The sequence below is a fragment of the Orycteropus afer genome, unplaced genomic scaffold, assembly GCF_000298275.1.
Source record: "Orycteropus afer afer isolate SDZICR_OR568_19922 unplaced genomic scaffold, OryAfe1.0 scaffold00207, whole genome shotgun sequence".
Taxonomy (NCBI): domain Eukaryota; kingdom Metazoa; phylum Chordata; class Mammalia; order Tubulidentata; family Orycteropodidae; genus Orycteropus; species Orycteropus afer.
Genome location: NW_006921794.1, coordinates 3,011,579 through 3,024,530, shown reverse-complemented (window position 1 = coordinate 3,024,530; position 12,952 = coordinate 3,011,579). Strand labels below are relative to the sequence as shown.

The window sequence follows — 12,952 nt, the reverse complement described above, 5'->3', positions numbered from 1 at the left end:
AGGAAATTTTCTTTGTTGGTTACCAGGGGTGGGAGGGGAGGGGAGGGAACGCCGTTTGATAGACAGCGATAAATACTGATTTGGGTGAAGAGAAGTTCAGTGTACCAAATGTGAGTGACCAGTATGGCAGCATTGAAGATGAGAAAGACATAGAGACGTACATAGAAAGTATAGACAACAAACATGAACCCTTTTGCATATATAGTACTGCGTTGTTAGTGAAGGCAGACATGCATATATGGATGGATAGATAGGTGGACAGGTATGTCTATGAAATGGGGAGTGTATCCAAGATCATATATAGGGTTGGCATGGTCCTATAAGTTTATGTGAATGATCAGAATTCCCAGGTGTATAGTAGAGCTGACAAGGGTAAGGATGTGGTCACTGCTTGGTCACAGCTAGCTACCCAGAGGGACCGAGTAGTTGATCCTGCGGGCTTGGGACCATAGTTGCAGGGGACATCAAGCTCCATTGGCATAACATATATACAAAAATTGTTCCACCTCCTAGTTTGGCGAATAGCTGGGATCTTAAAAGCTAGCAAGCTGCCATCTAGATGTAACAATGGGTCTCTCCTCGTCAAGAGCAAAGAAGAAAGAAGAAAACCAAAATTAATGGAAACAATCAGTCCTAGCGACTGGTACACCGTCCGATCTGCAACCTATACAACTGTGAGACCAGAAGAACTAGGTGGTGCCTGGCTACCACTGTCATCCACTTGGAAGGGCTGTGGGAGATCCTTGATAGACAGGGAGAACAATGTGGAACAAAACTCAAAATCATTTGGAGGCAAAAAAAAAAAAAAGAAGGTGGGGACCAGGTTTTCTGGTCCAATAGAGCCTGATGGAACCACTGAGACTATGGCCCCTAGCTGCCCTTCAGGTCTGGAATTGAACCCACACCTGTGGTTTCCAGCCTAACAAAGTACAGGCATGTGAGTTAAACATTTACCTCAAGCAGACACATGCCCTGGAGAGAACAATCATGGGTGAAGGAAGGGCTGCTTATGCACAGGGAGACAGCTTGGGGCAGGAGAGTATGGAGGGATGGACACTGGGAAGAGGTAACTATGGGGAGGAAGTGGAAGGGGAGGTGTTGCATTGTGGTAAACTGTGTTCAATGACATGAGACAAAGTATATATGAACTGCTTTATGGAAAGTGAATTTACTCTAAATCTTCACCCAAATCACAATAAATAATAATAATAAAAAAATAATAGAACAAATTAAAAAAAAAAAAGAACTACTCTAGTTGCAATTTTTTTTGCAGTTGTCAGTAGAAGGCGCTTTAAGTTCATGGGAAAAAAAAATTTTGAAACCCCTGAACACTGAAATTCCAAGCCTGGAAAAAGATTTTTTTAGCTGCAGGTATTCTAAGGCAGATAGGTGATGGTATTGGTCATACCGTGTGGTTTTTTTTTTTTAATCTATTACCTTTAATGAAAGTTTTTTTGCAGACTTTTAAATCAGTGGTCCTTCAGCCCTCTTAATGCATCAGAGTAACTTAGAGGATTCTTAAACACATTATTTTAGTTTCAGAATTTCTGATTTTGCGTGTCTGGGGTAGGTAGGGCACAAGAATTGGCATCTCTTACAAGTTCCCAGATGATGTTAACTGTCCAGAGATCGCATTTTCAGATTGTTAAACAATCTTTGTTTTAAGTCTAATTATTAAAATAATACAGTATCATTGTATTGGTGTTGTTATGTGCCATCGATTTGGACCAACTCATAGTGACCCCTCCTTGGGTTTCCTAGGCAGTATCACTACGGAAGTAGATTGCCCCATCTTCCTTCTGAGGAGTGGCTGGTGGGTTTGAACCGCCAGCCTTCTGGTTAGCAGTCCGGGTGCCTTAGGCACTACGCTACCAGAGCTCCTCATTATTGTATTACTAAATCTAAAAAGAATGTACCCATTTTCTTCCCCCCCCAATCCATGTAACTATATTTTTGTTCTCTGGATATATACATCCATGTTTTAGTGTAATCATATTGTCCTTTGCACATACTGTTTTTTCTATGGTCTCCTATTTTTTCCTCACTTAATATATATAGTCCTACTACTTTCTCCATTGCCTTTTTAGTGTAACTGCAATGTGTAGAGTGTTGCCATAGGGATGCAGTGGCTTCTCAGAAAGTTATCTTGTAGATCTGAAAAGTGTTTTATTTTGGTCTTTATCTTACTTTATTTTTTGTTTGTTTCCTTGACTACTGTCAGTGTGATAGTTGTCAGTGGCTTCATGGACACTATACCTTGTGACTTTGTGAGGTGGATTCTAACCTGGATTAAAAATACACCTAAATCTTACCACCTTGGGTTAGGTGGAGTGCATGAGGAGTTTTTTTTTTTTTTTATAGTCATGTACAGTATACTGAAATCTCTTTAAGACTTAGATGCATGGTCTGCTTGGTCTTTTTTGATGTAGAGGGTTCAAAAAAGTAAAATCAAAACCCATTGCTGTCAAGTACATTCTGACTCAGTTGCGACTCTGTAGGACGCACTATGGGAAAGACATCCAGGGAAAGAAAAGATACATAATTGTTATTTTAAAAATAAAAATGTCTAAGGTTCGAAATTTTACAAAATATTAAAGCAACATTTCAAATCTGATTTTGGTAATTGGTAGCTAAATGAATTTGGATAGTTGTGTCCTCTTTAGATTTTTGTTTTGTTTTTAATTGTGTTAAGTATATATATAAGAAAACAATATTTAAATTTTTGAGGTTACAATTTTATATTGATTTTCTTATGTTTTAATTTGAATAAAAGAATACATGAAGTCTAGTAATTTAAGACATTAAATTTATGCCATTAAGGAAAGTGACCTAAAAAGCCAACCCGGGCTTATTAGTAGCACAGAAATTAGGGATAATGGATTATATATATATATTACCCTATGGAGTGCATATAATTGTATAAAGTACCCATTCCAACTTTTTGACTTTTACCAGGGCTATTACTGGTAATAATCAATAATGATCATTTTACATTTTCATTTTTTTTTTTTGTAGAAGTGCAACAGTGTAATGATTCATAAATTCAATAAGCACGGTGTTACTTTTGTTTGATTATATTATAACATGCTTAAAAGCTTTAGAAAGGGAGATAACAGTTTATTTAATGATATAATTACTTTATAGCATTTTCTATCACATTAGAGATCATAATACAGAAAGAGCTCTGAAACAGATAGTTTTTAGGACTTCCTGGTTGGGTGGCTGGCTGGCTGGCTTTTCCTGTCTATGATACTCCTCCTGCCCTAGCCCTCCCCAAAACAAAACAGAGCAAAAGAAGATTTCTGTAAGTTTCAAGAACTTTTAAGATTTTCTCAGAATTCACTTTGGGAATGTATTTGTAAGTATGTTCTTTAATACCTCATAAAGGGGTAATAAAACTTTGTCCATCCTAAGCCTTCTCTTACTTTTTCCTTCTCTTATGTAACTTTTTCCTCCTCCAACTCCAGCCTCAGTTTTGGTATTCTTTTCTAAGAATAAATACCCTCTCCAATTTTGATGTACTCAGTATATTTTTGAGGAGTCTTTGGGGGGTGGAAATGGTTAAGTGCTCAACTACTAGCCAAAAAAAGTTGATGGTTCAAAACTACCCAGAAGTGCCTGGGAATCTGCTTCCAAAAAGCCTTGAAAATCCTGTGGAGCAGTTAGTGATACTCTGCACACATGGGGTCACCATGAGTTGGACTTGACTCAGTGGCAACTAACATTGTGGTCTGCCTGCCTGACTGTACACCACTTGGTGTTTTGTACACTAAGATTGATTTGAGCAAGAATTGCCCTTTAGTAATAATTATGCCATTGTCCCTCTGATTGGTATAGCTGATAGGTAACAGCTGTACTCTGGAGACGTGTTGCTTGGGTTTAGATTTTGTTCCCCACTGTGTCTTTTAGCTTATATTTATTTCCCCTTTGCCTGAAAAATGAAGTTAATAATATGCATACCTCATCAGGTTGTTTGAAATAATTTAATACAAGTAAAACAAGTATTTAGAACAGTGCCTAGAATAATGAAGTGCCCTATGTGATTGATTTTTGTAATTATTACTATAATATACATAGAGCCCTTGCAACAGTTATTTGCATATTACTGTTCACCTACCTGTCAGGTTTGTTCCTATTGCCTGTTAGTATTAGCAACATCTCATTTTTTTCAACTTAGAAAAAACTTTCATAATCATCACTGTTTACTTTCCTGGTTAAAATAATACTGTATTTGTCAGGTACTTTCATTAAAAGTTTTAATGGGTTTCTTTACTATTGGCCTTTTTCATTTCAATAAATATATATTTTTTTGAAGTTCACAAATAAGATTATATTGTTGAACTCAAGAATTTAAAACTAACCATGTATTAATAAGCTGCTTTATTTTTCTTCCTGTCATTTCTAATTCTTGTCACTTTTCTTTCAGTGCTTTCAAGGGCATGCTATGTTCTCAGTGTAGTTTATAATATTTGAGCCTTCTTGAATGTAGCATTGAAGTGCAGATCTGTTTATTAAAATTTTCAGTAAAAATAAAGGTAATTTAAACATCTGATTAGGAGTTTACATCATGTTATCTTTCATCTACTCACTATATAATTTGGATAATTAACTTCATTGTAATGAATGACTTTTTAGGAAGTTTGAATAGATACGTATTTATTTGTCTGCCTCACCAGAATCTATTGATATTTATTTAATAACTTACAACTTCACAATGTAACAACAGGAAGCAAAATAAATTATATTGATATATTTATTGCTACCCCCTGCCCCCCCACCCAAAATTGTGTAGTATCTGGTGATAATTTGTTCTTTAGAACCTCAAACTGTTTATTGAGATGAAAAATGTCTGTAAGATTCTGTTTTACTGTTAATAAAGGTAGGATAATTTCAGTGTTTATGTTCCTTCACACAAGGAAATGTTCATGAGCCTTAATAGTTTAGTTAATGTATAATTCTGAAATAAGCAGTATTCTGTTTTCCAAATATAAGTGTTTTAACTGGAATAAGTATAAATACCGTCAATAAAATATTTTAAAATTATGAACTTTTTTTTTTAAAACAGGTTTCTGTAATCCAGGAACTAGTTATTAATTATGAAGACTCTCTTAAAACGTGTGATTTTTTTAGCCCTGATGGTAAGTTTAAATTAGATTGAATTGAAATTTGATTTCTAATATAAATCCATTTTTAATCACATACAGTAATAGTTGTTTTGTGTTTATTATATGCATCATACATGATAGCTATTTCCCAGTAGCTTCTGAATTAGTGAAATGAGAATACTTTAAATCTTTTTAAAATTTTCCATTGCTTGTAGCATGGGAGTAAACCCTGTTTTAAAATGAGAAAACAGACTTGAGAGGTTGAGATTTTGGCCCAAGATAATGCCAGGAGTTTTTTTTTTTTTTTGTAATATATAACGTTTTATTTGTTTTTATTGTTGTTGAGAATGTACACAGCAAAACACATACCAATTCAATACTTTCTGCATGTTTGGTTAGTGACACTGATTACATTCTTTCTTAGAGTTATGGAGCCATTCTCAGCTTCATTTCTTGAATTGTTCCTCCCCTATTGCGGTGTAGTGAATTACATGGTATGGCTTTTCTAGCCATAGTCTTTGTAACTCCCGCTGGGCCATTCCTCGGAAGAAAATTGGGCAGTTTACTTGTGTGGTAAATACCTCCTCAGAAACCCAAGGAGAGGTCGCTGTGAGTTGGATCCAACTTGATAGCAGTGAGTTCAGTTGTTTTTTTTTTTTTGGTGGCTTTTCTAGCCACAGTCTTTTTAATGCCCACTGGATTACTGTGAGTAGCTGCTTTTAAACTCCTGATTGTTAAAGTCATCCACCTGGGGTATTTTTTTTGGAGCAGCACAAAGTAATCTTCTGGGAAGCTCGCTCTTTCTCAGCTGTATAGAACTCTGATGTTGAGATTGGTTGGTTTTGCCACTCTGCCAGGCTCAAAATGAGCCCTTCTAGAGGCAGAAGCTCTCTCTCTCTCTCTGACTGCTGGCTGAGAAAGACACGCTGCTGAGAGGAACATATTTTGAGAGGGACATGCTGCTTAGAGAGAGATTTCTGGCTGAGAAAGACTGCTGGCTGAGAGAGACTGAGAGTGTCCCTGACCTTGAATTGTAGCCTGTTGCTTCCCTAATAAACCCCATAATCTCTATGATAGACTTACTTCATTCAGCATAATGTCCTCCAAGTTCATCCACATTATGCGGTGTTTTGTGGATTCTATGTTATTCTTTAGTGTTGCATAGTATTCCATTGTGTATGTGTACCATAGTTCGCTTATTCATTCCTTTGTTGATGGGCCCTTAGGCTGTTTCTGTCTCTTTGCTATTGTGAATAGTGCAGCAGTGAACATGGGTGTGCATATATCTATTTGTGTCCTGGCTCTTCTTTAGGATATATATAGCTAGTAATGGAACTGCTGGACAAAATGATTATTTATATTTCTAACTTTTTAAGGAATCACCCTACTATTTCCCATAGATGGTTCTTAAAAGAGCATAATGCTCAAGGCAAATGTTTTTTACTAGCTAAGTGAAACTGTTGTTTCATTTTTAGGAAGACTTCAGGGGATTTTTTTGGTTAAGGTTTAAAGATTATCTTATAATCGTGACAAAAATAATTATATAATTATATTTTATAATATAAAATCTAGATACTTGTAATTATAATAAAATAATCATAATAAAATCATAATTAAATAGTATATACAGAAGTAAATATAATAATGAACTTTTATGTTGCCAGCACCCAGCTTCTACCTTTATCAACATTTTGCCAATCTTATTTGAAGTATCTTCTATCCCTTTATTTTTCTGGAATATTTTTAAAGCACATTATAGACATATTGTTTCACTTCTCAATACCTTAGCATGCATTTTTAACAGTGTAAAATACTTGAAAACATAACCACTATGCTTACTCAAAGGTTAATCCTACACAAAATTGACTCTAATACCATAATATCTTCTAATACCTAGTCAATATTCAAATTTCCCTAGTAATCTCAAAAAAGTGTCTTTGAAGGTACAGTTGGTTTATTTGACTTTGGATTCACTGAGGGTCCACACTGCATTTGATTGTTCTGTTCATCTAGAACAGTGACTTCCCTTCCTGCCCCACTTTAAAAAAATGCCATTTATTTGTTGTAAGGTGGTTTGTTTCTTGGAATGTCCCATTTCTGGATTTGACTGATTGCTCTCTGATGGTATCATTTAACATATTTCATTGTCATCCATATTTCTTGTAAACTTTTAGTTAGATTTACTGGCTTGATTAGATTCAAGTTTATTTAAACACTCCGCTAGTGGTTCCTTGTATTTCCTATTGGATCACATCAGGATTCAGACATGTTAGCATGATTTACCTGTTTAAAAATTGCTCATCAACCTTTTTAGAGTCCCTGGGTAGTGCAGACAGTTAATAGACTTGGCTACTAACTGAAAGCTTGGAGGTTCGAGTCTACCCAGAGTGACTTTGGAAGAAAGCCATGACAATCTGTTTCTGAAAATTTAACCATTGAAGACCCTACAGGGTACAGTTCTCTTAACACATGGAGTTTCCTTGAATTGGAAATGACTTGACGACAACTGGTTTTCTTTTTTCATCAGCCTCTCACCTAATTATCAACCATTGGTGATCATTGCCTAGATGCCTTAGTTCATTCTAATCATCATTTCTTCTGCATTTATTAGCTGGAGTTCCTATAAAAACGTTCCCTCATCAAATTATGGTTCCCTTGAAATATAGTTTATGCAAGAGGAGCAAGATAAAATCTTTGCATTTATTTATTATGTGTGTTTTTTTTTTTTTTTCATTTATTTCTTAGTGTGTTTGCATTGTTATCATGTCATTAGGGCAGCTAGTAAAGGAGACCTTCTGTTTGTTCTAATGTAAGATGAGTATATTTTCCTTTATGCCCTTTCCATCTTATTTTCCATCTATATGTCTTCTATTTGAAATCCATTTTGAGGGTTTAGTATTTCTTTGTCTGTACTAGCTTGAGGGTGGAGGGTGAGGAGCAGGATAGAGCTCAGGTGATTGATTGTGATGTCTTTTTATAGAGGACCTAGGATGGATGGACTCTCTTTGTAGGTTTTTATCACAAAGAGTGTATTGTCGTCCTGTGGGTCAACTTTGAATTTCCCTAATTTAGTGTGGATTATATTCATCTGTTGGGAGCTCTGGTAGCATAGTGGCTAAGGCACTTGACTGCTAACCAGCAGGCTGGCGGTTCAAACCCACCAGCCACTCCTCGGAAGGAAGGTTGGGCAATCCTACTTGCGTAGTGATACTGCCTCAGAAACCCAAGGAGGGGTCGCTATGAGTCAGGGCTGACTCGACGGCACATAACAACAACATATTCATCTGTCAGTTTGTTGTTAAAATCATGTGTGATTGAAAATCAGGAAGGGTATGTGTCAGGGTTGTATCTTTTACCATACTTATTCAGTCTGTATGCTGAGTAAATAACCTGTGAAGCTGGACTATATGAAAAAGAATGTGGCATCAAGGTTGGAGGAAGTCTCATTAACAACCTACAATATGCAGATGATACAACTTTGCTCGCTAAAAGTGAGGATGACTTGGAGCACTTATTGATGAAGATCAAAGACTACAGTCTTCAGTATGGATTACACCTCAACATAAAACACAAATTCTCACACCTGGATGAATAAGCAGCATCATGATAAATGGATGGAGAAAAGATTGAAGTTGTTCAGGATTTCATTTTACTTAGATTCACAGTGAACGCCCGTGGAAGCAGCATTGAAGAAATAAATAATATTTCATTGGGCAGATCTGTTCAAAAGACCTCTTCAAAGTGTTAAGAAGCAAAGATGTCACTTTGAAGACTAAGGTGTGTTTGGTAGTTAAATTTGTATGTCAGCTTGGCTGGGCCTGGTTGAGTGGCTGGGCACCTGATGGTAGTTATTGCCCATGATGAGACTGGCAGTCAGCTCCATGGTGGGATCTACCACAAGCAGCTGAGTCGCTGCTTTTGGGATGTGATCTGCTTCTTGTATGTAAGGAGAAGCCTTGGGGATAGTCTCTAGCTTATGGCATGCTTGGACCCTGCATATAGCCACGTCATTGTTCAGCAGCCTGCCATGCTCTACTGACCTTTGGACTTAGGATAGATTTAAATTAACAGCCTGCCATTCAGTTTGGTAACATGCGGATTGTGCCATTTTATGTGTCACCCTTGGGCTTGTTAGCCTCAGCAGCCACTAGCTGCCTGAGTAAAGAGATACCTCTAGCTCAGTGGGCCGAGAGCAAGAGGCAGAGCTGAAGCCCATGGTTAAGGGGCTTTCACACAGGCCCCAGAGCCTGGCATTTTGAACTCGGACTTAAAGCCTCCAAATTGTGAGAGAATAAACTCCTGTTTGTTAAGGCCATCCCATTTGTGGTATATTCTTGTCAGAGTGGCACTAGGTAACCAGAACAGTGTGCCTAACTCAAGCCATGGTATTTTTAGTCCCTTGATACGTGTGTGAAAGCTGGACCATGATTAAGGAAGACCAAAGGAGAGTTGATGCCTTTTAATTGTGATATTGGTGAAGAATACTGAAAATACCATGGACTATCAGAAGAACAAACAAATCTGTCTTAGAATAAGTACAGCCACAATGCTCCTTGTAAGCGAGAATGGTCAGACTTTGTGTCACCTTTTTGGTCATATTGTCAGAAGGGACCATTCCCTGGAGAAGGATATCATGCTTGGTAGAGTAGAGGGTCAGTGAAAAAGGGGAAGATACTCAGTGAGATGTATTGACACAGTGGTTGCAATGGTGAGCTCAAGCATAGCAAGGATTATGAGGATGGCTGAGGAACAGGCAGTGTTTAATGCTGTTGTACATAGGGGGTCACTGTGAGTCAGAGCTGACTTGATGGCACCTAACAACAACAACAATTTAGTGTCGAGGCTTAGAAGATGTAAAACCCTGGCAGTTCTTGCCTCTGCTGAAATCTTCCGGTGCTGTTCAGGGATATCTCTTCAAGTTTTTTTTCCTGGGCTGCCACCTTGTATTCTCAGCCTGAGAATTCACAAAATGAGAATAATTTACCTTCTTTCCTCAGCACTGTTTCTTTGGAGTGGGGTAGGGGTTAGAAGCCTATTGAGTCTTACTTATTTGCTTGGTTGTCACTTCCTCAACTTTGTGGTAGGAAGTCATACGTGTTTCTGTTGAAATGGGTTATTTTTATTAGATTTTCAACTTCTTCTTATTAATTTTATTATGAAATGGGAGGGGGAGGAATCTGTACTTTGCCTGCTTTGTCGTCTTCATGTAATAATTTTATATTTGCTTGATTGCAGAGAATGGGGAGAAGGAACCCCCAACAACACTACTCTGGGTTCGATATTTCCTAGCACAGCACTTTGATAAGCTTGGACAATATTCTTTGGCTTTGGATTATATTAATGTTGCAATTGCTAGTACTCCAACTCTAATAGAGTTATTCTATATGAAAGCAAGAATTTATAAGGTAAAATCTTAGTAATGTTTTTAAAATATGTGAAGAATTCAGCCAGTTTAAGGACCTTTGAAGGTCTTTCTATGTAAGAATTACTTCTAAGGCATAAAAAAGTATTTTTAACACTCTAATAATACTAAAGGACTTCATGTTTTATGATTGGCGTAATCATTGTTAGTCACTTGATATGGCACTTAGAATTTGTAAATTGTGATTTATTAAGAGATTTCTAGGTAAATTTAACAGAAATCTTGCCAAATTTCTAATTTGTCTTTATAAATTTCCTCTACTTACATTGTACCCACATCCCCTTGCTCATAAACTGTGATTTCTTTAATGCTTTCATCTATTGTAGCATATAGGTAATCTGAAAGAAGCCGCAAAGTGGATGGATGAAGCACAGTCTTTGGACACAGCAGATAGATTCATCAATTCCAAATGTGCAAAATATATGCTTCGAGCAAATATGGTAAAAGAAGCAGAGGACATGTGCTCCAAGTTCACAAGGGTAGGAATGTCATACATAAGCATGTAATTATCTTAGTAAACTCAAACTTCTTAAGTTCTGTGATAATTTGTGAAGTTTGCTACTAAAGTTCATAAGAATTAATGTCTGTTATGTTTTTCAAAATCCATTTAGTTCATATCCTAAGTATGATTTCTTCTTCTGTGTTTCTGGTGGGGAATGGTTAATAAGCAACAAAAAAGGAAAAGAAAAACCAAACTCACTGCCAACTCATAGTGACCTCCATTAGGTTTCCAAGGCTGTAAATCTTTATGGAAGGAGAGTGCCTCATCTTTGTTCCACAGAGCAGCGGTGGGTTTGAATCACTGACCTTTTGGTTAGTAGCCAAATGCCTTTAACCACTACACCACCAGCGGTCCTTTTAATAAGCAACCAAAGAAAAAAAAAAACCCAAACCCACTGCCTTTGAGTCAATTCTGACTCATAACAACCCCAGTTGGGTTTCAGAGTTTGTAAATCTTGACACAAGTAGACTGTCTCATCCTCCTCCCACAGAGCAGCTGGTGGGGTTTGAACTGCCAACCTTTTGGTTAGCAGTCAAATGCTTAAGGCACTGTACCACCAGAGCTCCTTTAATAAGCAACAGCAGTAGCAAAACACTTTGTTACGAAAGTCAGCAATATGCTATAGTTCAGCGTTTATGTGTAAAATTCTATTTACATTAATTCTTTATCTCACTAGTAATTTTTGACTTTTTTTTTTTTTTTGGTGCTTTGGGTGCAAATTTAGAAAGCAAATTTGATATACATTCAACAGTTCATGCACATTTGATTTCACAGCTCCAGTTACCATCCCCAACCATAAAAAATTCTCCTCCCCTCACCTCCCTGTGACTACCCTCTCCCTGTGCCCTTCTTAACTATGCATTTCTGACAGCTTTCCCTCTGTGTGAATGCTGCCCCTTTGGCTGATTGATCTAAGAGGTGCATCTCCCTAGAGTAGGTGGGTGCATTGCCCTGGGGTAAGTGTTCTGCATGTAAATCTTTCTGCTGTTGGGCTGAGAGCCAGTCCATAGAAGTGAGTCCATTTCTAGGCCCGAAGGATAACCTGAGGCCATAGTCTTGGGGGTTCCACCAATCTCTGTCTGACCACTAATTCCAGTCATTTTTGTGTTTTTGAACTTTTTTCCACATTGTTCCTTCCACTCTATCCAAGATCTCCAATTTTGACCCCTTTCCAAGAGGTTGGCATTGGCAGCCAGACACCATCTGGTTCTTCTGGTCTTAGGGTCATGAAGGCTGAGGTCCTTGTGGTCCATTTTATCCTTGGACTAATTGTGTTTCCAGATCCCTTTGATTTTCTTCATTCTTCTTTGCTCTCGACGAGAGGAGACCAGTAAGTTGTATCTTAGATGGCTGCTCGAAAGCTTTTAACACCCCAGTCGCTACTCACCAAAGTAGGTTGTTGAACAAGATTTTTATGTACTATGTCATGCCAATTGAGCACGATGTCCCCCAAGACTATGGCCCCAAGCCCAAAGGGCTGGTGATTCTCTCTCTCAAGGTGTTTGGTTGTCTATGAGAGGTTATTCCAACCCTGTCTTCTATTGCTTCTGTAATGTATGTGGCTAATTTTGTAGTACAAGTACATATGTAAGATTGTCTTCAGCCAAATCTATCCTTGGTTTGACCATTTTTTAATGCTTTTCCTTTTATAGTGTGCTCACAGAGTTCTTCCTGTGTAGAACTAACTTCTATGAACTATTGGTTCCTTCATGACATTCTAGAATTTAAGTTCTGTTAAGTTGGTTGAAACCAAATGTTTCTTTTCTTTTCTCCTTTACCTTCTTTTCCTCATGGACTTTCTGTTATATTATTAAATTAATACATGTTTATGGCTGAATATATGTTGTTGTGTTGTTATGTGCCGTCGAGTCGGCCCCGACTCATAGCGACCCCTCCTTGGGTTTCCGAGGCAGTATCACTACG

General features: G+C 37.4%; 1 protein-coding gene across 1 annotated transcript in view; it reads left to right on the top strand.

Annotated features, from left to right (window-relative positions):
* Positions 1 to 12,952, top strand: part of NAA16 (N-alpha-acetyltransferase 16, NatA auxiliary subunit) — a 132,148-nt gene that overhangs the window by 100,535 nt on the left and 18,661 nt on the right. The window contains exons 11-13 of the mRNA XM_042781966.1: positions 5,066 to 5,138; positions 10,341 to 10,510; positions 10,854 to 11,006. Coding sequence (XP_042637900.1) covers positions 5,066 to 5,138; positions 10,341 to 10,510; positions 10,854 to 11,006 — 396 coding nt within the window. The remainder of the gene's footprint in view (positions 1 to 5,065; positions 5,139 to 10,340; positions 10,511 to 10,853; positions 11,007 to 12,952) is intronic.